This window comes from Suncus etruscus, chromosome 1 (genome assembly GCF_024139225.1).
Source record: "Suncus etruscus isolate mSunEtr1 chromosome 1, mSunEtr1.pri.cur, whole genome shotgun sequence".
Lineage (NCBI taxonomy): Eukaryota > Metazoa > Chordata > Mammalia > Eulipotyphla > Soricidae > Suncus > Suncus etruscus.
In genome coordinates, this window is record NC_064848.1 from 184347478 (window position 1) to 184372762 (window position 25285).

At 45.9% G+C, this 25285-nt stretch overlaps 1 protein-coding gene across 1 annotated transcript in view; it reads left to right on the plus strand.

The window, feature by feature from the left end:
• TTLL6 (tubulin tyrosine ligase like 6) overlaps positions 1-25285 on the plus strand; it is a 46027-nt gene that overhangs the window by 18533 nt on the left and 2209 nt on the right. Inside the window, 11 exon segments of the mRNA XM_049766112.1 lie at positions 1234-1390; positions 2159-2302; positions 2800-2885; positions 7848-7954; positions 7957-8072; positions 9351-9526; positions 13467-13537; positions 13540-13607; positions 13609-13655; positions 14844-15018; positions 15827-16072. Of these exon segments, the coding sequence (XP_049622069.1) occupies positions 1234-1390; positions 2159-2302; positions 2800-2885; positions 7848-7954; positions 7957-8072; positions 9351-9526; positions 13467-13537; positions 13540-13607; positions 13609-13655; positions 14844-15018; positions 15827-16072 (1393 nt within the window).

Sequence of the window (25285 nt, forward strand, 5' to 3'; positions counted from 1 at the left end):
CTAAGTCTTTTGAGCTTTTAGCATTTTTGTCCCTAACTTCTACCTCATAACTGTGCAGTTTCTGAATTGTTAAAGTCCAAGAACCTTTCTGGAAAGAGTGAGGGTAGTGGGCCGGAGAGATAGCATAGCGATATGGCATTTGCCTTGTGTACATCTGACCTGGGATAAACCCGGTTTCGATCCTTGGCATCCCATATGGTCCCCTGAGCCTGCAAGGAGAGATTTCTGAGCACAAAGCCAGGAGTAACCTGAATGCCGACAAGTGTAATCCAAAAACCAAAAATAAATAAATAAATAAAAAAGTAAGGGTAGTGGCCAGGGCAGGGGCTGGGATGGATGCCTGTATCCTTACATGATCCCACTTTATCTATCTTGAAACTGAACACCCATTCCTGGTATATAAACTTGACCATATGCTTTCTAGAAACAGAAGAAGTGCAGCATAGTGGGAATGGGACCTGGGTTCAACCTCATTATGTTTAAGAAGAGGGGAGGAGGGACCAGACTCACAGTGGTCCTCAAACTGTGGCCCTCGGACCACATATTGTATTTGTATCTGTTGTTTCTTCATTGCAAAATAAGATATATGCAGTGTGCATAAGAATTCGTTCATAAGTTTTGTTTTTACTATAGTCAGACCCTCCAATGGTCTGAGGGACAGTGAACTGGCCCCCTGTTTAAAAAGTTTGAGGACCCCTGGACCAGAGAGATAGCACATCAGTAGGGCATTTGCCTTGCATGAGGCCAACCTGGGAAGGGCCCGGGTTTGATTCTGGCAACCCATATGTTACCCCAAGCTTGCCAGGAGTGATTTCTGAGTGTAGAGCCAGGAGTAACCCTTGGGCGTTGCCCGATGTGACCCAAAAACCAACCAACCAACCAACCAACCAACCAACCAACCAACCAACCAATCAATCAATAAATATACTGCTTAAAAAAAAAAAAGAAGAGGGGAGGAGAGGATTAAGGCACTCCCCTGGAATGTGGCTGATCCTGATTTGATCCTCAGTGCTGCAGGGTTCCCTGAGCACCACTTGGAGCGACCCCTGAGTACACTGTAGACACCTGTCTTCCTTGCTGGCCTTCTCACCCTTGCTAGGTTCAGAGCTGCTGCTCCCGTAGAGATCTTTTTTGTTGTTGTTTTTAATGTTTTGGGGTTATACCCAGCAGGCTGGTATACATGTCAAAGCTCTCCAGCTAAAAGGTATATCTTGCTTCCTCCCTTTTTGGCAGTTGGGGAGATTTGCAGAACTATAGTAGATCCCGAAAAAGTAAGACCTACATTTGCAAGCCGGATTCGGGCTGCCAGGGGAGAGGTATATTCATCACACGGACTGTGAAAGAAATCAAACCTGGGGAGGATATGATCTGTCAGCTCTATATTTCAAAGGTACTTCCTCATGCCAGGCAACCTCAGGCTCTGGCTCCATGGGACAGGAAGTAAACAGAGGGCCTAGAAGGCTGGGGTGGGGTGAGTCCTGACTTTGCCTTCTGTGGACTTTGTCAGACCACGCCTTCTCACCAGGGAAAGGCCAGTGCCTAGGCCAGAGCCCCCCCACCCTTGTACTCATTTATCCGTTGGCCTGGCCCTGCCTTGCCTCCAACAGATGGCAGCTGGGACAGAACCTTTGGCCTGTAGCAACCCCGCCTTATTTGGGTATGGGGCCATCCTGAGAGAAAATGGCAACCAGCTTTTCTCCTTGACTGAAGGTCAGAAGTCACAGCAGTCTAACCCAGTGTTTCTCAACCTTTTTCAACCTGTTTCCTTCCTGTCCTACTGCTTGACCTTCTAGTCTCATTGATATAATTTTGGAAATACCCTGGGGGCTGCCATCTGACCTCTATTTGAGAAACACTGGTCTAGTACCTTGCAGGGAAGGACCAATATAGGATGAGGGACCTAGTTAGCATGGTAGGTTAGCATGGTGGGAGGTAGGGGATCCTCTTGCCAAATTGCAACAATCCTTGGGGTGCTCTGTTGCTGTCAGTGAATTTCCACAGACCAAGAAGCTCATAGTGCATTAGTGACTCCTGCAAAATTATGGGGGAGAGGAGTGTCACCGAGCCCACATCCCTGGCCAAGCTCTGTATAGTAGATTGTGCAGTCTGGCCTAATAGTGGGCCAATGTGAATTTTGTGAGTCTCTCTTCTTCCTCAGCCCTTCATCATTGACGGGTTCAAGTTCGACCTTCGGATTTATGTGCTGATAACCTCCTGTGATCCCCTCAGGATTTTTGTGTACAATGAGGGATTGGCCCGCTTCGCCACAACCTCCTACTCCTACCCTTGCATGGACAACCTGGTAAGCTCCGGGGTCCTATTGCTTGACCTTCACAGCATGAAGACTAGCTGACTTTGCCTTCTCCAAACAGATCAGGGGACCCCATTTTTTTGTTGAGCCAGGTTGCATTTGTTTTGTCATTGACCCCTCTCAGGAGCCTTCAGAAATGGGAGTCAGTAACTTCTCTTGACTGGTGAGGACATTAAAACCTGAATCAAAGAAGGGACTTGTCCAAACAGAGCTAGAAAGTAGGGAATCCTGGGACTCACAGCCATTTTGGAGGTGTCTCCATTCCCCACTCCCTGATCCCTGCTGCCACCACTCAATCAGGAGGAGCTAGAGTTTTTTAGACTCCAGGCTGCAGGACACTCCTCCAACTTCCTGTTTTGCCAGTGTAAGAAAACCTCTTGACATCCTCTGTCTTTCCATCTCTCTCAGTCCTGGAGCCATGTGAGGTCCCAGAATAGAGCAGGAAGTGTTTCCTTCCTTCTGCCCCCCAGACTTGTCTCTCTCCCCAGGATGATATCTGCATGCACCTGACTAATTATTCCATCAATAAGCACAGCTCCAATTTCATCCAAGATGACCACTCTGGAAGCAAAAGGTAAAGATGTGACTTCCCTTCTTTCCATTCCCTGCCAGTCTTTGCTTGGCCACCCACAGGCTGCCATCTTGGGTCACGTGGTTCCAGAAACTATTTCATTGCCTTTACACACAGGACAATCTCCTTCATTTCTGCCCACTAGCTGTTAATCATTAAAAGAAAGCCACCTTGTAAATCTGAGGAGGCTGAGAGGAAGTGAGAGAAACAGGGATTATTTCCCAGTAACACACACACACACACACACACACACATATTCATGCATGCACGCTCCCCAAACAGACTCTTTTTTTTTTTTTTTTTTGGTTTTTGGGTCACACCCGGCGGTGCTCAGGGGTTACTCCTGGCTGTCTGCTCAGAAATAGCTCCTGGCAGGCACGGGAGACCATATGGGACACCGGGATTCGAACCAACCACCTTTGGTCCTGGATCGGCTGCTTGCAAGGCAAACGCCGCTGTGCTATCTCTCCGGGCCCCCCAAACAGACTCTTATTACAGTCAGCACTTCCAGCATTTCCATACTAACAGATATGAGTCTACGTGGGAGAGGGTTGTGCTGCGTAGTTTGTTCCATAACCTGTGGTCGGGGTGGGGATCACCACACATGTTACTCCAATAGAGAGTCTCAAATGATGTGTCACTTGGCTCTGGTGTGCTGTGAATGTGGACTTGTGGCCAGTGCTCTTTCCTGTTCCCTAGAAAGAGGTGGTCCATGAAGACACACGACAGAAGCTCCCAAGTGACTCTTCATTTATATCATCAGCTAGCCTGTCTGTCTCTCATGGGTTTTAAGGGAAGGGGGAAGTGAGCACTGTGAATAAGACCAGGTAGAAGGGGTAAGCTAGGAGCTGGGAGTTAGGTGATGATGTCAGTCTCTGGTTGTCCAAGGCTGTGCAGCTCCAGAGGCTTTTCCGGCTCTGCAGCTTCTGCTCTTTCTCCTGCCTCACACTTTGAGAGACCAATAAGTAGCCTCCCAGTTTCACAAAGCCGTCCTTCCTCAGGAACAGAGTTTTAGAAACATTACTGAGCCAAGCTTCCTAGGAGACTGTCTTGGGCCAGGAGAAGATTTTCTTCCCTTTTCAGAAGATACTAGCTACTTCTCTTGGCCACGGCACTTCCTCTTCCTTCTTTCTTCACCTGCCAGTGTATGGGGTGGGTGGGGGTTCTGTGGCCTGTTCAATGAAGTCGCCTTCCTATTTCCACCCTGATTCTTTTACTGATGAAGCTCAGACAAGTCACTGTAGCTCCAGTCCGCAACCCACTCCTCTGGTTCTGGAAAATGCGGATCATGGGACACCCATTGTTCTCCCCACCCCCTTGCATTGTCCCTGTGAGACAAGCATGACCTGTGTGAGGAACCCCTCACATAAGAGTGTGAGTCAAAGGGCCCTTGTTTCCTTCTTTTTTTTTTTTTGGTTTTTGGGCCACACCCGTTTGACGCTCAGGGGTTACTCCTGGCTATGCGCTCAGAAATCGCTCCTGGCTTGGGGGGACCATATGGGACACCCGGGGATCGAACCGCGGTCCATCCTATGCTAGCGCTTGCAAGGCAGACACCTTACCTCTAGCGCCACCTTCCTGGCCCGTTTCCTTCTTCTTATGAGAACTGATACCCCCACAGCAGGTTTTGGCTGTGATAGAGAGAGACTGAGGCCCCAGGGCTAAGCTGTGGGTCTGGTGTACATTCTTCAGTCCTCCATCTCCTCACCTCCTGCCTCTTCCTTCTCTTCACTTCACTCTCCTCCTTCACCTTCACCTCTGAGCAGTTACTTGCTTCCTCACTAAACTGCTCTCTCTCCTTGAGCTTCATTTGTCTAACTTCTGCATTTCTACACTCTGCTCTACAGGACTGGCACATCTAGGTCAACTGGGATGTTTCCTTCTCCAGTGAGTCGTTGAATCCTGAAGAATCCTCCTTTAGGTGTCTCTATACCAGGCCCTGAGTTCCCTCTGGCCTCAGACCTGTGCTCACCTCCCCGCTTTTCTCCCAGGTTCCAAGTGCTTCCACTTGACCTTTATGAACCCCACTTTCTCATCTCCAAAATCATGTATTAAAATACTAACCTCCACTGGCCCACCCTCACAGATATGCTGTAAGAATCTGTTGAGATGATATATAGGAACAGACTTCATCTATCTCCCTGTGAGAAGATGCTGTTACTGTTCTCACTGTGAATTCTCATTACTCTCACACTCAAGTAACTAAGTATGTGTGCTCTTAGGTGCCTAGAGCATCAAGTTCAAACTCAACTAAAATTCTACTCAATCAACAACTCAAGTTACAGATCAGATCCAGTTTTCCACTATTATGACTATTGCACTGAGACAGCATTTAATTTACTGAGTTCTTCCCTTGCTATATGCCAAACACTGCATTAAGCAATTTATAAGACTCAACCCACCTAATTATCATGTCTTTTTTTTTTTTTTTGGTTTTTGGGTCACACCTCTGTCCTCCATTACCCTGATAGTCAATATCAGCCACAGCCCACATGTGTGTTCTTTGCCCTGTGCATCTTTTGTCATGTGTCCCCAGTTGGGCTTTGACTCCTTGAGGGTTATATGATGCCTTGAGGGTTAGTCTTCTCATATTGCTGAGTTCTTCTTGCTCATCTCCCATATTCTTTCTCTTTTCCTCTTTCTCCTTCCCATTTTCCCTTCCATTTCTCTATCTTTGTTGTGATGTCCAGTGTCACACATATTGGTTGTAGTGTGTTAGAGATTTCATACTGGTGGTGCCAGGATTCCCAACAGATCATACTTGGCAATGGAGGGCAGGGCTGACTTTCTACTCTGTGTGTTCACACATACAAGGCCAGACTCTCTACCAGTGAGCCACATCCCTGGGTCTTTCCCATCTTTTTAGACAGTGAATGACCACAGACATCATAGGAGCAGAACTCTGACCACAGTAAAGAAGACAGAAATACAAGGATGCTGGCAGTCTTCAGATCAGAGCAAGCTGCTTCCCATCTCTCAAGGCACCTGGAAAGGGGGGGATCTAGGATACTCTGTGAAATTGCATGATGATGGTCATTATGAATTCATTGTGATGTGCTTTTCTTTTCATTAAGAAAAGGTTAGGGGCCCGGAGAGATAGCACAGCGGTGTTTGCCTTGCAAGCAGCAGATCCAGGACCAAAGGTGGTTGGTTCGAATCCCAGTGTCCCATATGGTCCCCCGTGCCTGCCAGGAGCTATTTCTGAGCAGACAGCCAGGAGTAACCTCTGAGCACCTCCGGGTGTGGCCCAAAAACAAAATAAAAACAAAAAACAAAAACAAAAAACAAAAGAAAAGGTTAGATTATGTTTTGGTAGGAGGAGGCTGGGAAGGTTATAATCACTTTGAGATAAATTTATTTCCCAAAGAGGCAAACCAAATAACTTTTTGTGCACTTGAAATGACTGATTTCAAGCATTCTGGAAAATTTTTTATATGCAGTTCTATATTCCCAGATTCCACCCCAATACTTGTGGTGGCAGATAGAGGCCATGTGCCTCAACAGTGAGCAGCATTTGCATCTTGTCTTTCTGGTGATGCATCCTGACTTGTTTCCTGAGTGTATTGTCTCTCCAAGTGGCCCGTAATCTCCCTGTGATAGGGCAACTCTTTCCTGTCACCCCCTAGCATAAGCTGAGCACTCACAGTGGCCTTTAGTAAATGTGCGTTAACCAGCCTGCGCTGTAGTTGTTGAGTTAACCATGGGTTATACACTTTGGGTGTGGAGCTTGCACATTTGGTTGCACCATCTGGAGATGGTACACTTTTTCCTGTTTGCCAGGTGACCATCCCTGAGCATCACCCAGATCTTGCTTGACTGGGGGAGAGTATTGGGTCAAACTCAGCCTTGTTCAGGGAAGACAGATGATCTATAATTAAGCTCTCTGGGAGCTTTTCCTCCTATTTTGACTCCCTTGACTTGGGTTCAGAGAGTTCTTTGAACTGCCTGGTGAGCTATGTCTGTTGTCTTCTTATTCTCCTTCTGTTTACTCCTCAGCATCTTCTTCCATATTTCTACTTGATTTTAGTTTTGTTTTAGAGGACTATGCCTCCCAGGCAGTGTTTAGGGAACCTGGTGTGGGGCACTCCTGGTGTTATTAGAGTAATTGGGCCAGATGGTTCAATGCTCAGGCCCAGTGGTACTGGGGACCTGAGCAGTCCAGCAGAGTGGGGATCAAACTAAACATCATTCCAGCCTTTCAGCTCTATTCCACCCTGTTACATGTTTCCACTGCACTTGGGCTTTGCACACGACAGTCAAAATCTGTCCTCACCATTGCCTCTGGACCCTGTCATATTTGTCCAGCTCCCATCAGCTGCCATGTCCTATCAGATGTGTCTTTCCTGACTTCCCTGCATGGGCCAAATTCTCTTCTTCTGTCCCTGAGGAACATAGCCAGCTGTTCAGTCTCTCAGGAGGGGCACCTTTAGTTCCAAGATTGGAACTGGAATTTACTTTGGAAACCTAATGTGCTAATGTCCCAGGGATACCATTTTCCTATGGTTATCCCCCAAACAAGATTTCTGTGTCTTTGATGTCTCCAGAACTCCTTCCAGAACTAATGTGAGATCCTGGTGTTGTTCTGAGTAGGCTTCTTTACTCACAAAAGGGCTCTCCAAGTGCTTCCAATGAATACCAGAGGTTCAAAACCCATTGTCACCAAATTGCAACCATAATCGGTGATAGCGGATTTTTATTTATTTGTTAAATTCTGCACCAGCACCTCCAGTCCATAGGGGTTTTCTGGGTCTCAGCGGAAGTAACCAACCAGGTTATTGTCACTGCAACCCCTCCAGGTCTTGGGGAATGAGGGAGGTGACCCTGTGAGTCTCTCTCCTGTGCTGATACAAGGAGAGTCACAAGATATCCCAGCTTCTGGCTGTTCACAACTGGCTCCAGAGATTCTATTTGGCTGAGATGACCAGGGCAGGTTACTTGGCCTCACGGGCTGTGGTTCCCTTCTAGAAAGCTCTCCACCTTCAACACGTTCATGGAGGACCACGGCTATGATGTGAAGCAGATCTGGAGAGACATCGAGGACGTCATTATCAAGACGATCATCTCGGCGCACCCATCATCAAGCACAACTATCACACCTGCTTCCCCCACCACACTGTCAACAGCGCCTGCTTTGAGATTTTGGGCTTCGACATTTTGTTGGACCACAAGCTTAAGCCCTGGCTGCTGGAGGTAGAAAGGTTTGGGCTAGGGGCTGCAGGTGAACCCTGTTCCTGCTTTTACCAGCTTCAGACACATCCCACCAGCTTGCCAGCAGGACAGGGCAGCTTTCTTTCATTCACTCCCTTTGCTGATCAGTGGCCACCAGAGGGGGGTAGACGGCCAAGAATGAGGGTGTTTGCCCGTGCTTTCTGGAGTCCCTGAGGCCTGAAAGCTTGGGCAGGGGGAAAGTTCAGACAGAGCTTTTGTTAACAGAAAGGGGCTGTTCTTCCTCAAACTAGACTGAAGGCCAAGTGTGACATTCAGAGACTAGACTTCTTAGTTCCAAGAAGCAAGAGTTCAGACCCCAGGAAGGGGTGGGGAGTGCTCAGTTTCCAGCCTCCCCCAAACCCACGAGATGAATGCACGAAGGTTAGGACAAGCTTCTGGGTGGCAGCTTCTCTGCCTCATTGGACTGGGCCCAACAGCCTCTTACGAGGGCAATTCAGATGACACATCCCAAGGATCAAGGCTCTGCATCGGGTAGGGCCGGGGTGGGGTGATGTTGACACAGTCAGACTTCAGTGGGAAGAGAGGGGAGAAATTAGAACCCCACATTTGATTCCTGCAGCTTTGCCATTCCTCCATACCTAGGTGTGAAAGGGAGGTTGTTTGGAAAGAAAGAATGGATTAAGCCTTTGGGATCTGCAAGAAGAAGGGCCGAAGTGATAGTATAGTGGGTAGGGTGTTCTGGCTAGGGTCTATGCTTTGCACACACCAACCCAGGTTTGATCCCTAGCACCCTATATGGTACCCCAAGCCTGCCAGAATGAATCCCTGAGTTCAGTATCAGGAAAAAATTCCTGAACACAGACGGTATAAATCCTTCCTAATAAAATGAACTGTTAGAGCTTCTAGGGTCCCTATGTGCCTCCTGTCTGTACGATTGACTCTTTTTCATCTTCCTGCATGTCTTCCACACCTGACCCCAAGTCAGACCCCTGAATGCCTCACCCTTTGTCTTCCAATTCCTGAGGTCTCCCCTTCATTGCTTTATGGGCTACATACATGTCAGAAGGTGGAGCCCTTAAGAGCCCCCAGCCCTATTTCCCTCCCTTGGCATCTCAAGGAGAGAGGACAAGCTAAAATGGGGTGCTACTTACGCTTCTTTCATTGTGACTTCAGCTTTCCCTCCAGCCCTCTTCAGCTCATCTCAATAGCCAGGACCTCAAGATGGGCTCAGGCAGCTCCTCAGAAGTGGCCTTTTGACACTTGCATGGCACAGCCCTCAGCTTCCTCTTGCCCCCACAGGTCAACCATTCCCCCAGCTTCTCCACCGATTCCTGGCTGGACAAGGAGGTGAAGGACAGTCTGCTCTATGACACATTGGTACTCATCAATCTGGGCAACTGTGACAAGAAGAAAGTGTTGGAGGTGGAGCGACAGCGGGGGCGATGCCTGCAGCAGTGTCGTTCTCGGGAGACCAGGTAATGATGTGTAGGGGAGCCCTTCATCCCCCTCACCCCGCATGGCCCTGTCCTCCAAGTCCTCTCTCTTCCCTGCTCCAGGAAGAGGGGCGTATCACATCCACGTTATCACTTGACATTTTTCTCCTTGCATGGTTTTGTTGTCAGTGCTCTGATGCTCAGCTGTACTTCAGGAAATGTAGTTGACAGTGGGAGCGAGTCCTACCTGGAGGGATTCTTGAGCACAGAGTCAGGAGTAAGCCCTGAGTATTAGTGGGTGGAGCCTAAAACCAACAAAGAAATATATAGACTTGGAGACTTACATAATTTTACAGGGACTGGAGAGATGGCATGGAGGTAGGACATATTGCCTTGCATGCAGAAGGATGGTTTGAATCCCAGTATCCTATATGGTTCCCCGAGCCTGCCAGGAGCTATTTCTGAGCACAGAGCCAGGAGTAACCCCTGAGTGCTGCTGGGTGTGACCCAAAACCAAACCAAAACAAAAAAAAATAGAATTAGCTTTACACATAGTGGATTTTTACTTTTGGGTTTGGGGTGGTAGGTGGGGGCTTCTTCCAACTCTGCTCAGGTTTGGTTCTCGTGCTCAGGGGACCATGTGCCTTCCTGGAATTAAACTTAGACTTTTAGCACAGGAAATGAGCCACCTATGAACTATCTCCAAATCCAGGAGCTTATCAATAGCACATGAAAGCTTAGGAATTGCCAACAGAAAAGGGATAGCCTTTCTTATTTTGTTTTATTTTGGGAACAGACACAGTAGTTTTTAGGGATTTTCCTGGCTCAGTATTTGTGAGTAACTCATGAAGGTACTCCAGGTAGCATAAATTCTTGGGAACAAAACCCAGGCTTCATACATGTATAGCATAAATTCAGCCCATTGAGTTGTTTCTTGGGCCCCATTCCTTTCTTTTTCTCTGTACTTATCCATCCCATCCTCTTCCATACTGCAGGAAGCAATGTCTCTCTGCTCCCTGCAGCAAAACAATTTCTGCTTCTTTTTCTCTTTATTTTTTGAGTACTGTGGTAGAAGTACATGCAAGGCAAGTGCTCTAGTGCTATATTAGTCCAGCAACTGCCTTTCCACATGAGCCCATTGTGCAGAGAGAATGCAATGAAGGAGAAGATGGAAACTGGTTCAGGAAGCGCCTTTGGTACCCTGAGATGCTCACTGCAATCCCCTGCCATGGGCCAGAGCTAGCCCATCCCTGCTGCTGGGCTTCTAGAATGGGCTCCGCAGTGTTTTTTGTTTCTCTCTCTCTCTCTCTCTTTTCTTTCTTTCTTTCTTTCTTTCTTTCTTTCTTCTTTCTTTCTTTCTTCTTTCTTTTTCTTTCTTTCTTTCTTTCTTTCTTTTCTCTTCTTCTTTCTTTCTCTCTTTCTTTCTTTCTTTCTTTCTTTTTCTTTCTTTCTTTTTCTTTTCTTTCTTTCTTTCTTTCTCTTTTTTCTTTCTTTCTTTCTTCTTTCTTTTTCTTTCTTTCTTTCTTTTCTTTCTTTTTCTTTCTTCTTTCTTTCTTTCTTTCTTTCTTTCTTTCTTCTTTCTTTCTTTCTTTCTTTCTTTTCTCTTCTTTTCTTTCTTTTCTTTTCTTTCTTCTTTCTTTCTTTCTTTCTTTCTTCTCTCTTTCTTTCTTTCTTTCTCTTTCTTTCTCTTTCTTTCTTTCTTTCTCTTTCTTTCTTTCTTTCTTTCTTTCTTTCTTTCTTTCTTTCTTTCTTTTTCTTTCTTTCTTTCTTTCTTTCTCTTTCTTTCTCTTTCTTCTTCTTTCTTCTTCTTCTTTCTTTCTTTCTCTTTCTTCTTTCTTTCTTCTTTCTTTCTTTCTTTCTTTCTTTTCTCTCTTTCTTTTTCTTTTTCTTTCTTTCTCTTCTTTCTTTTCTTTCTTTCTTTCTTTCTTTCTTTCTTTCTTTCTTTCTTTCTTTCTTTCTTTCTTTCTTTCTTTCTTTCTTTCTTTCTTTCTTTCTTTCTTTCTTTCTTTCTTTCTCTCTTTCTTTCTTTCTCTCTTTCTCTTTCTTTTTCTTTCTTCTTCTTTCTTTCTTTTTCTTTCTTTTCTTTCTTTCTTTCTTTCTTTCTTTCTTTCTTTCTTTCTTTCTTTCTTTCTTTCTTTCTCACTTTTTTTCTTTCTTTCTTTCTTTCCTTCTTTCTTTCTTTCTTTCTTTCTTTCTGTCTTTCTCTCTTTCTTTCTTTCTCTTTCTTTATTTTTCTTTCTTTCTTCGTTTCTTTCTTCTTTCTTTTTTCTTTCTATTTCTTTTTTCTTTTTCTTTCTTTCTCTCTTTCTTTCTTTCTTTCTTTCTTTCTGTCTTTCTCTCTTTCTTTCTTTCTCTTTCTTTATTTTTCTTTCTTTCTTTCTTCTTTCTTCTTCCTTCCTTCCTTCCTTTCTTTTCCTTCCTTCCTTCTTCCCTCCCTCCCTCCCTCCCTCCCTCCCTCCCTCCCTCCCTCCCTCTTTCTTTCTTTCTTTATTTTTCTTTCTTTCTTCTCTTCTTTCTTTCTTTCTTTCTTTTTCTTTCTTTCTTCTTTCTTTCTTTCCTTTTCTTTCTTTCTTTCTTTCTTTTCTTTCTTTCTTTCTTTGTCTTTCTTTCTTCTTTCTTTTCTTCTATTTCCCTCTTTCTTTCTTTCTTTCTTCTTTCTTTTCTTTCTTTCTCTTTCTTTCTTTCTTTCTTTCTTTCTTTCTTTCTTTCTTTCTTTTCTTTCTGGTCATACCTGGCAGCGCTCAGGAGGTACTCCTAGCTCTATGCTCAGACAGTCACAGGGGACCATATGGGATGCTGGGATTTGAACCACCGTCCTTCTGCATGAAAGAACAAATGCCTTACCCCCTCCATGCTATTCTCTCCGGCCCCCCAGCAGTGTTTCTATTGGAATGTGTACCTACCACCCTGTAAGGACCAAGTGGGGAAAAGGATACGCATCCTTGTGAGCTCCTATTCTGGGGCTGAGGAGACCAAGGCTGTCATGGAGCTGACCTGCCCAAGGTCACCCTGCTGCTAAGTCACCAGGTTGACCCCAGAGTCCTGCCTGGAGTGCCAGGACATCTGGCATGGTTCCAGTTTCCCACTATTGTAGGTCAAGAGTGGGAAACCTCCCCATCTGCCCCCTCCTCCGAGCCCCAGTGGTCTCATAGCTTCAGTGGTGCTTATTTCCCCTGTCCTAGAAGGGGGGCTTTCCACGCCTCCCTCCCTGACCTCTGCCTCCCTGGGGTGCTATGAGGAAGAATGAGATCATCACAGCTTATAAACGCTCTGGCAGCTCATCCCAGAAGCCCCAGATTTAGCCAAATACAAGCTGCTATTCTCCAGAGAAGCCTAATGTTGACGATGGCTGCGGGTGGCTCCTGGACTAGTCTGCCCTGGGAATGGGTCTTACTTAGGGCGAGAGGACTTGGTGAGCCTTCAGGGTCACACATCCACCAGCTCTTGGGGCCTTAAGACATGAACTGGCCAGAGACAGCTGTCAAAGAAGCATTATTGGGGCTTGGGTGATAGAACAGCAGGTAGAGAGAGCTTTTGTCTTGAATAATAGCTGACATGGGTTCAATCCTGGCATTCCCACTACACACCAAATACCACCAGAATGATTCCTAAGTGCAGAGCCAGACGCCAAAAAATCAAACAAACAAAAGAAGAAGCATTGTCTCATTCATTTAGCTCAGTTTCTCTCACTGGGGGCTATATATTTCCCTCAGAAGCCCTAGGAGGCCACAGTGAAAGTCTCATAAATAGGGACCCACAGCACAGAGCAGGGGGCCAACCAGTAGGCAGAGGGATCAGAAAAGGGTCCCAGTCAGAAAAATGGCTGACATGCTGATTATTTCATACTGATGACCACCACCCACCACCACCCCCGTTGTGGACAAGGACCCCCCTCTAGCCAAGATGCCATCTAGCTTGTCCAGACTCTTCTAGCTTTGTCCCACAAAAGCCCAATGGCCATCCCTGGCTCTGTTCCTAACAGGATGAGGAAGTGAAGAGTTTTCCAGGCCATGCAGCTGGAGAAGACGGAGAAGTATGAGAAGGAGCACTGTGGCGTTTCCGCCTCATCTACCCTGGTCAGAATCCAGACAAGTATGAGAACTTTTTCCAGGACAACAACTCACATCTTCCAGAATATCGATTGCCTCCAGGCTCGGGAACTGTATGCCCGGTAGGTAAAAAGGCTCTGGAGTGAGGTGGGGAACTGGTTTGGGGAAAACAGTTAGAGTTCACAGACATTCCCAGGGGAAAGTTTGCTTTAGTCTCACCAGACCTAGAGATATTCTGGTTCTCTGATAGGGGCTGACATCATGAAGCAGATGTCTGACAGCTTCTAGAAAAAAAATATATTTTTTGGGTCACATCGGTGGCACTCGTGTTCCTCCTGACTCTATGCTCAGAAATCGCTCCTGGCAGGCCCCGGGGACCATATGGGATGCCGGGATTCGAACCACCATCCATCCTGGATCAGTTGCATGCAAAGCAAATGCCTTACCCCTGAGCAACTGCTCCAGCCCCTAGAAATTTAGCTCGAGACAGGCACCTTCACTCTCCCTCAAAGTTGCCTCTGGAGTCATGCAGGATAAAATTGTCTGAGTTTGGGCCAGAGAGAGTACACGAGGCCAACCTGGGATCTATCCCCAGCATTCCATATGGTTCTCTGAACCTGCCAGGAGTGATTTCTGAGCAGAGCCAAGAGCACCACTGGATGTGGCCCAAAATAAAAAACAAACAAACAAACAAACAAATTTATCTGGGTAAGAGGGGAAAGGGCACATAGCCATCCCCAAAAGGCCCAGATCCTAGACCCTTGATTTATTTACATGACTGGTTGTCACTACTGACTCATTAGCCAGAGGGGCTGATGTGGGAAGCTGTCAAACATGGGTCTCAGATCTAGTGGGCCTCTACTCACACCCTCTCTTCATACCTGCCCACTTGGTGGGGATAGTGATCCCCTTTCCTGGGCCCCAGACTGGGAATGATGTGGTCAGAGAAAGTGTCTTCCTCTACTCCTGCCCCAGAGCTTTGAATTGTATGGACTGGGGGATCTGGGGGAGCCCTCTGTTTCTTGATAGAGTATTTGTGTGTGGGGTTGGGGGTTGGTGGTGACACACACCAGTAGTGCTCAGGGCTGACTCCTGAGTCTACACTCAGGGATCACTTCTGGATTTTTTCAGGGGACTATACAAGGGTAGTGGAGATCCAACCTGGGTAGGCTATGTGCAAGGGACTTGCCTTCCCCACTTCCTATCTTCCAGCCTCTGCTATGTCAAGACTTAGCCATCCCTCAAGAACTAGCTGGCTCTTGCCATTGTCTTTAGCCCCCAGACTGTATCTTCTTCTTCCTCCCCATCAGGCAACTGATCCAGGACTTGAAGCTCAAACAGCAAAAACAGTTGTTCCAGAAGAGGGAGAAGAAGGTGGAGACGCAGGGCGAGTCTGCGGGTGAGCAGGTGCGGGGCAAGAGCTCCGGAAGCTGGCGGCCCAAACCGCAGCTGAAATACAAGACCATCACGGCCACCTCCAAACAAGTAAAAGCAGATGGGAAGGGAGCCCGCCCACCTGGCACCCTTCCTCGGCTGGGGCCCCTTCGTGGGGGGGTGCTGAGGAGACCCCTGTTCAGAGCCCAGACTCACTGAAGGAGCAGAGTTGCTCGCCAGGCTGGACCACGGGTAGGGGAGCCTGGCATCCCCCAGCAGAGCAGAGACTCTTCGTCCAGGCAGAGAGAAAGCTCCTGGGACTGTCCTGTGGCCTCCATCCAGAGTGGAAGCAGTTGGGAGGCGGGACGTATCCCCTTGCACTGACACAGTGGGCTCCCATATATCAACTCGTGGCTCCCTGGCAGGCCCAGGGTACAGCTGAAAGAGGAGGCCCCAGGGAAGAGCATCTGGGGGGAAGGACCCCTGAACATTCCATGGGTTGGCTATTTCCCTCCAGACTAATCTCCTCCAGGCCAACTATCCTGGGACCTCAATCTTTGGACTCCTCCTTCTCTGCCTACCTCTCTCTTCTACTCTCCGGAGTGATCATTGACTAAGTCCATGTCCTTTGCCTCAAAAACAGACTTGATTAGATATTTTTTTTAATATCATGTGGTTAGTACCATATTCCTCATCCAACGATTTGATAATGTACAGACACAGAGACGTCGACAACTGTTTTTTCTTGGTACTCAGAGACCCAAGAGACCATTGCCAGCCTTCTAGTGGGTTCTGGGACCCCAGGCTCAGAGTCCCAGATAAAGGGCCTTTGCTCGCTGTCATTTCCTTTTTTACCTCTCCTTTATGACCACCTTTGGGTGCACTGACTCTGGATGTGGCCTGAGCTGCCTTTCCACAGACTGTGTTTGGTTTCCTCCAGCTGATGACACTTATGCCCTGCACACCTGAAGTGCCCTCGGGTGTCACAGACAAAGAGAGAAGCGACACTACTGGCAGCATCAGCCCGGAGGCCCCCGAGGGACAAGCTGGTCTTGCTCCCCACACACCCCCACCTTTGAAGCTTTGCAGTACCGTGGCTGGCCAGAGAAACTCAAGTGAGAACTCCAGGCCAGCCTCGGTGGGGACCACCCTCACCAGCACCTCGGTAAGTGAAGAGGTTCCCAGTGTGGTCTGGGGCCTGGTGCAGAGCTCAGAGGGATGTCAGTGAGAGACTGTGGGGTCTCTCTTGTCTATGATGGTTCTTTGAATAAGTTCCTTAGCCTCTGAGCATCTTGACATGATCTTTTTGTTGTTGTTGTTGTTTGTTTGTCTGTTTTTGGGCCACACCCATTTGAGGCTCAGAGTTTACTCTTGGCTATGTGCTCAGAAATTACTCCTGGCTTGAGGGAACCATATGGAACATTGAGGGATCGAACTGCCGTCTGTCCTAGGCTAGCACATGCAAGGCAGATGCCTTACCTATAGCGCCACTGCTCCGGCCCCTCAGATGATCTTTTTATTCCTTTTCTTTTATAGATTTAAAATGAATTAATACTTTTTTAGGGCTGGTCTGATGGCAGTGGTTTATCAGAACTTATTAACGTTAGTATCACAAAAGTTGGTATATAATCCCCCCACTGCTCAATTTTTGTTTTGTTTTGTTTTGTTTTTGGGTCACACCCGGCAGCGCTCAGGAGTTACTCCTGGCTCTAAGCTCAGAAATCGCCCCTGGCAGGCTCGGGGGACTATATGGATGCCGGGATTCAAACCACTGTCCTGCATGGAAGGCAAACGCCTTACCTCCATGCTATCTCACCGGTCCTCCCCACTGCTCAATTTGACTGGCTTAAAGAAATTTGTTAGAGGGTGCTATACTCAGCAGCACTCAGGAGTTACTCCTGGCTCTGCACTCAGAAATTACTCCTGGCAGGCTTGAGGACCATATGGGATAGAACCCCAGGTCAACTGTGTGCAATGCAAATGCCCTACCCATTGTTCTATGGCTCCAATCCTGGGAGATACTAATTCTAAGGAGACTAGAATATGAGAAAGAGCCAGCCAACCAGCCAGACACACACAGACACACAGAGAGAGGGGCGGGGGAAAGAGAGAGAAAGGAGAGAGAGAGAAAGGAGAGAGAGACAGAGAGAGAGGAAAGAGAGAGAAAGGAGAGAGAGACAGAGAGAGAGGAAAGAGAGAGAAAGGAGAGAGAGACAGAGAGAGAGGAAAGAGAGAGAGAGAGAGAGAGGAGAGAGAGAGGGAAAACTAAAAAGTGAAGTAGAAGAGGACCAGTGTGATAATATAGTGGGCGGGGATCTTTTCCTACACCTCACATCTCATATGGTTCCCCAAGTAAAACTAGGAGTGATCCCTGAGCACAGAGCCAGGAGTAATTCCTGAGCACTTCTGAATATAGTCCCCCCAAAAAAACCTAAAGGAAAGGAAATTTGTACCCTCACAAGGGCCTGAGGAGAGTGGCTCAAAGATATTTTACACATGGGAGCCCAGATCCTTAGAACTGAATACCAAGATGGGAGTAGATCAAGCACTACGGGGTGTGTTCCCCCAAATAAAACACAAATAAAAATGAAAACAGGTGTCCAATCCTAATCTGGGGCACTGTAAAGGAGATAAATGTACTTAGAATACAGGTGGCTTAAGTGGAGTGCCTTCCTTTATTTATTAAAAAAAATTCTTGGGCCAGAGAAGTAGTACAGGAGTAGGGCATTTACTTTGTATGCAGCCGACCCAGTTTGATCCCCAGCAAACCCTATTGTACCCTGAACCCACTTGGAGTAATTCCTCAGTGCAGTGCCAGGCTGTCTCTCACACACAATTAAACAAATGCAGAGTATGTTCTCTGCATGTAGCCATATCCTAGCCCCTTTCACCAGTGTATTATGAATATTCTTAGAGTGGCAGAAAATGGTAATTTCTCTATGTGTGCAATAGTCATGGTCTCTCCATCAGTGCTCCAATGCCACCTAACTACTCTCAGCTCATTCCTATCCCCCCTAACCAATAGTAACCACCATGGTTTCCAGGGAATCTCAGAGTGAGTTTGTAGTTTTTTGCCAGCTTGTTTGATCAAGCTAGAGTCCACATATAACCTCCACTGGTGTTGGGGAGGTACCTAGTAGTGCCCAGGGCTTCCTCCTAGCTCTGTGATCAGGGATCATTCCTGACAGGGTTTAGGGAACCATATAGGTGCTGAGGACCAAACCTGGGTCAGCCACATGCACTGCAACTTCCCTACCCAGAGGACTATCTCTCCAATTCCTAAAGTCTCATTCTGAAGTTTTGGGTGTACCTGAATTTAGAGAGGGGCACTTTGAATCCAACATATCATCTATACAGTGCTTCCTTTGTGAAGGAACATAAAAGGTAAGAAATAAACCCTCTCAGACTCTCATTGTACCCTTAAATTATTTTTGTAAATTTATGCAAACATAAGAAACAGAAAAATCCTTGGTATAGGGCTAAGTGATAGTATGGCTGGCTGGTAAAGTGCTTGCCTTGCACATGGCCAACCTGGATTCAATCTCTGACCTCCCATACAGACCTTCAAGCACTGCCAGGAATGAGTTCTTTCTTTTTCTTCTTTCTTTCTTTCTTTCTTTCTTTCTTTCTTTTTCTTCTTTCTTTCTTTCTTTCTTTCTTTTCTTTCTTTCTTTTATTTCCTTCCTTCCTTTCTTCTTTCTCTTTCTTTCTTTCTTTCTTTCTTTCTTTCTTTCTTTCTTTCTTCTTTCTTTCTTTCTCTCTTTCTTTCTTTCTTTCTTTCTTCTTTCTTCTTCTTTCTTTCTTCCTTCTTCTTTCTTTCCTTTCTTCCTTTCTTCTTTCTTCTTTCTTTCTTTTCTTTCCTTCTTCTTCTTCTTCCTTCTTTCTTCTTTCTTTCTTCTTTCTTTCTTTCTTCTTTTTCTTCTTCCTTCCTCCTTCCTTCCTCATTCCTTCCTTCCTCCTTCCTTCCTTCCTTCCTTCCTTCCTTCCTTCCTTCCTTCCTTCCTTCCTTCCTTCCTTCCTTCCTTCCTTCCTTCCTTCCTTCCTTCCTTCCTTCCTCCTTCCTCCTCCTCCTTCCTCCCTCCCCCTCCCTCCCTCCCTCCCTCCCTCCCTCCCTCCCCCCTCCCTCCTTCCTCCCTCCTCTCCTCCCTTCCTTCCTTCCCCTCCTCCTCCCTCCCTTCCCCCCTCCCTCCTCCCTCCCTTCCTCCCTCCCTCCCCCTCCTCCCTCCCTCCCCCTCCTCCCTCCCTCCCTCCTCCCTCTTTTCTTTTCTTTTCTTTTCTTTTCTTTTCTTTTCTTTTCTTTTCTTTTCTTTTCTCTTCTTTTCTTTTCTGTTCACACCCAGAAGCGCTCAGGGGTTACTCCTGGCTCTATGCTCAGAAATTGCTCCTGGCAGACTCAGGGGACCATATGGGATGCCGCGATTTGAACCACCGACCTTCTGCATGCAAGGCAAACGCTTTACCTCCATACTATCTCTTCAGCTCCAGGAATGATTTTTTAATACAGAGCCAGGAGTAACCCCTGAGTGCCACTGGGTATGGCCTCCAAATAAAAAATAAGAACAAAAGCAATAGTCAGAGGACACAGGGATACACCAGCAATACTCAGTCAAATGGATGTTGCTTGGAGCACTTCTAGGGTGATAACTGGTAGTACTGGGGTGCATATGGAACCAGGGATTGAATTTGGGGCCTCTGCTCATGAGGCCTGTGTAATCTGAGTGCTCCCCCAGCACCAATTTCTTCTTTTAATTTAAGTGTTGATTCTGTTTCACTGAATTATTAATATGAATGAATGGGAGACTAAAATTTTGTTATTTTTCTTTTTTTTCCTGTTTTTCCTTTTCTACAATATTTTGAGTTGATTTAAACTTCAATGTTTTTCTTCCTCTATAATTCTCTAGTTCTATTTTAGAATTTTAGAATTTAACTTTATTAACTTTTTTTTGGTTTTGGGGCCACACCTGGTGGCCCTCAGGGTTACTCCTGACTCTTTGCTCAGGAATCACTCCTGGTGGGCTGAAGAACCATATGGAATCCAGGAATCAAATGCAGGTTGACCAGGTGCAAGGCAAATGCCTTACCTGCTGTGTTATCACTCCAGCCCCAAACTTAATTAATTTTCCCCTTAACTTTAGAACTTTTCATTTTATTTTTATTTTTTTGGTTTTTGAGTCACACCTGGCAGCGCTCAGGGGTTACTCCTGGCTCTATGCTCAGAAATCGCTCCTGGCAGGCTTGGGGGACCATATGGGATGCCGGAATTTGAACCACCATCCTGCATGCAAGGCAAACACCTTACCTCTATGCTATCTCTCCGGCCCCCATGACTCATGTAGATTGATGCCTTTCACCAAATTTGAGGTGCTTGTGACTATTATTCAGATGTTTTTCTAGGGCTGGAGAGATAGAGAAGCAAGAGCAAGAGTACAGAAAGTAGGGTCTATGCCTTGCTTGTGGCTGACCTGGGTTTAATCCCTGGTACCTCATAAAGTCTGAAGTTATTCAGGATAATTCCTGAATTCTCAGGGTCAGGAGTAACCCATGAACACCTGCCTGGTGTGGCCCAAACACAAAAATAGAACCTACTTAAAAAGAATATATTATTGTACATGTTTGTGTGTCTGTATGATTAAATTCAGAGCCTCACATGTGCTCTATCATGGAGTTATATCCCAGGCCCATTGTAAATAATGAAGTTATAATCCCTCTTTTGGTGTTTTTTTGTTTGTTTGTTTGTTTTGTTTTTGTGCCACACCCGGCGGTGCTCAGGGCTTACTCCTGGCTGTCTGCTCAGAAATAGCTCCTGGCAGGCACAGGGGACCATATGGGACACCAAGGTTCGAACCAACCACCTTAGGTCCTGGATAGGCTGCTTGCAAGGCAAACACCACTGTGCTATCTCTCTGGGCCCATAATAATCCCTCTTTTGAACTAATATATATTATACACCCCATAATATAGTGTCATAACTTTGGTTTTAAACAGTTGTGGTATTTAATAATAGTGTATGTTTGCATAATTTATTAACTATTAACATTTTAATATTAATTTATGGTAATACTCATAAGTAATTATTGTATGATGTTCTTTTTCTTTTTTTTTTCTTTGGTTTTCGGGCCACACACCGTTTGATGCTCAGGGGTTACTTCTGGCTAAGAGCGCAGAAATTGCCCCTGGCTTGAGGGGACCATATGGGATGCCAGGGGATCGAACCACAGTCCTTCCTTGGCTAGCGCTTGCAAGGCAGACACCTTACCTCTAGCGCCACCTCGACGGCCCCAATGTTATTTTATTTAAGCCTGAAAAACTACTCTTTGTATTTATTGTAGTGTACACACACACACACACACACACACACACACACAATTGTGATCATTTTCTTTTTTATCTTCTGAAATGTCATTAGTTTTTATTTTGAATGATTTTTGGTGTGGTGTTTTTTTTCTTTTTTTGATTTGGTCACACCTAGCGGCACTCAAGTTACTCCTCGCTCTATGCTCAGAAATCATTCCTGGCATGCTCAGGGGATCATATAGGATGCTGGGAATGGAACCCTAGTCCATCCCAGATCAGCTGTGTGCAAACACCCTACCGCTATGCTATCACTCCAGCTCAGAATGATATATTTTTTGGATTTAGGATTCTGGATTTTATTATTAATTTTATTTATTTATTTATTTATTTATTTGGTTCTTGGGTCACACTCTGCAGTGTTTAGGGGTTACTCCTGGCTCTACACTCAGAAATCCCTCCTGGCAGGCTCAGGGGACCATATGGGATGCCGGGATTCAAACCACCGACCTTCTGCATGCAAGGCAAACGCCTTACTTCCATGCTATCTCTCTGGCCCCAAGGTTTCTAGATTTTCATTTTCCCCTTCTGTTGCCTTTTTCTCTTTGGGTAAACATTCAACCTTATTAGTCTCATCTTCCTTTGTCTGTCAGGCATCACTTTTGTCTGGTATGTCCATCTGGATGTCAGCAAAGATAATAGGAGTGTCTCATTGTTTTCTTATTTCTGTTGATCCTCGTTAGTAGTCTTAAATTGTTGATCAGGTAAATTGATGTCTTTCACCAAATTTGAGGTGCTTGTGACCATTATTTCTTCAGATGTTTTTTTCTGGGGCTGAAGAAATAGTACAATGAGTAAGACTGAGTCTGGTTCAAATCTCTGGCACCACATATGGTTCCCTGAGCACTGTCAGTGAGCACTCCTCGAATGCAGAGCCAGGTGTGGTCCAAAATAAACACACCCACAATTTTTCTGCCTTATTTTCCACCATTTTATTTCACATTAGATCTCTGTAGCTATCCTAGGCGCCTCATATAAATGATATGTCTTTTTATGTCTGCATTATTTTACTGAGAAAAATGTTTTTAAAGTTTCTTCATGTTGTTGCATGTATCAGAATTTCCTTCTCTTTTATGGATGGATAACATTTTACTGTATATATCTGCCATATTTTGTGTATCCAAATAATTCATATTTGGGTTGTGTTCACCTTTTGCTTACTATGAGTAATGTTTCTGGGAACATTGATTTACATATAGTATGATGACCTCTTTAATAACTTATTTAGGGGCCAGAGAGATAGCATGGAGGTAAGGCATTTGCCTTGCATGCAGAAGGACGGTGGTTCGAATCCTGGCATCCCATATGGTCCCCTGAGCCTTCCAGGAGCGATTTCTGAGCGGAGAGCCAGAAGTAACTCCTGAGTACAGCTGGGTGTGACCCAAAAACAAACAAACAAACAAAAAAACCAAAAAAACTTATTTATAATGCATACCTAAGACCAGAATTGTGGGGTCATAGGGTGCTTGCAATATTATTTTACCAATATGATTTTGAAACCAGAATGACTCTTCTCATCTTCATTCCCACCAGCCTTGCACGGAACCCCTGTATCAATATTGACACCCATCTTTCTCATTTAACCAATCTAATCACTGTGAAATAATACTACTTTCTCTGATAACCTATCTCTGGTGCTTAAAATATTATATTTTGGGCCAGAGAGATAGTACAGTGGTAGGGTGATACAAAGTGTTTGCTTTGTAAGCCCTGAGCACTACTAAAAGTGTCTCCAAACAACAGACCAAAAATTCCCAAAACCTCATGTTTTTTTGTTTGCTTTAGGGCTACATATTTCTCAGGGATTACTCCTGACTTTCCACTCTGGGCTCACTCTTGGAGGGCTCAGGGGGCCAAATGGAGTACCTGGGATTGAACTCAGATTAGCCACGTACAAAGCAAGTGTACTACCTGCTGTACCACCACTTTGGCCCTATCAAAACTTCACAATTATTTAAAGTGGGTAGCACATCCAGCAGTGCTCATGGTTTTCTCCTGGCTCTGCTCTCAGGAATTACTCCTGCCAGTGCTCAGGGAACTGTATGTGGTACCTGGGAGAGTCCAGGTAATTTTTCTGCAAGATAAAAATTTTTTGGGGGCCGGGCGGTGGCGCTGGAGTAAGGTGCCTGCCTCCTGCACTAGCCTAGGACGGACCGCGGTTCGATCCCCCGGCATCCCATATGGTCCCCCCAAGAAGCCAGGAGCAACTTCTGAGCGCATAGCCAGGAGTAACCCCTGAGCGTCACAGGGTGTGGCCCAAAAACCAAAAAAAAAAAAAAATTTTTTTTTTTTTGTTTTGTTTTGTTTTGGCTTTTTGGGCCACACCTGGCGGTGCTCAGGCTTACTCCTGGCTGTCTGCTCAGAAATAGCTCCTGGCAGGCAAGCGGGGGACCATATGGGACACCGGGATTTGAACCAACCACCTTTGGTCCTGGATTGGCTGCTTGCAAGGCAAACGCCGCTGTGCTATCTCTCCGGGCCCAAGATAAATGTTTTACTCACTGCATGTTTTACTCCTGAAACCTCATGTTTAAAAACCTCTATAGATACCTTTTCAACAACAGTATTGCACACCTTGTGCCTAAAAGAGAAAGGAAAAAGAAAAAAAAAAAAAAGAAAAAAGTGTCTGTCATAAGGCAGGTGGGGTGGGGAACAGGGGGAAACTGAAGATATTTGTGAATGGAAGTGGACACTAATAAAGGGACTGGTGCTCAAATATTGTATGTGTAAAAGTCAGTTATAAATAACTTTGTAACTCAGGTGATTCAATAAATTTTAAAAATAAATAAACTATCTTCATGGAAAACTAAAAATAATAGTCTAGCAGGTAGGGCACTTGCCATCCATGTGGTTCACCCAGGTTCAATCCCCAGCATCCCATATGGTCCCCAATGAACTTCAATCCCTGAAGGACCACCAAGAATGATTTCTGAGTGCAGAACCAGGAGTAATCCTGAGAATCCCCTGGTAGGCCTGTGGCCCCACCCCCATTCTAACCAGGTAACTTGATCTTACCTGAAAGACCCCGCCCATTCCTGGAGGAGTCTTGGAAAGGTTAGATAAAGCTTTGACCAGAGAGATTAGGGTCTTTTGGCCTTTTGGTCTTTGGCCAGGATGGAGAGGAATGGGCATTTACCTGGATGGAGAGCTATGGTGAGGGAGAAGCAAGAATGCAGGGCTGAATGCATCTGATGGCTAGGGCTGAATAAAGATGTTATCTCTCTGGAAGCCTGCCTGTGAGTGAGTTCAATACCCTTCGCTTTCCTGGACCCAGACCCGCAGGTTAATGGGGGAATGGAGTCACGTGGCCAGGGCCTAAGAACAAAGGCCTCTCTCCACTATCCAAGGCCATCTTAAGGGCTGTTTCGCTACATGGCCCAAAACCAAATCAGCCAACCAACCAACCAACCAACCAAACAAACAAACAAACAAATAAAAAACCTACAGAGGGGGCTGGAGAGATAGCACAGCAGTAGGGTGTTTGCCATGCACAAAACTGATTTGAACAGATGGTGGTTCAAATCCTAGCATCCCATATGGTCCCCCATGCCTGCCAGGAGTGACTTCTGAGTGCAGAGCCAGGAGTAACTCCTGAACACCAAGTGTAACCCAAAAACAAAACAAAACAAACAAAAAACAGAACAAAAGATTAAAAAAATAAAATACTTACAGAGGAAAACTGTGGACCATGTCCTTAGTATTTATCCAGCTTTTGGTTAGGTGGGAAAATATGCTTATGGGGGTTTGGGAATCCTGAACTTGGTGGCAACATGTCAGGGAGCACATCCTTAGTTGTGGCTCTGGGATCTCTATGACAGGACTACTGGGAACACCTCAGCATGTGGGGTGGTAATGGGGATCAAACTCACAGCCTCTTCTTCAATAGCAGTATTGCAAACCATATTCTGAAAAAGGAAAATAGGGAAATAAGAAGAAAGAAAGACAGACAGAAAGAAAGAAAGAAAGAAAGAAAGAGAGAGAGAGAGAAAGAAAGAAAGAGAGAGAGAGAGGCCGGGTGGTGGCACTA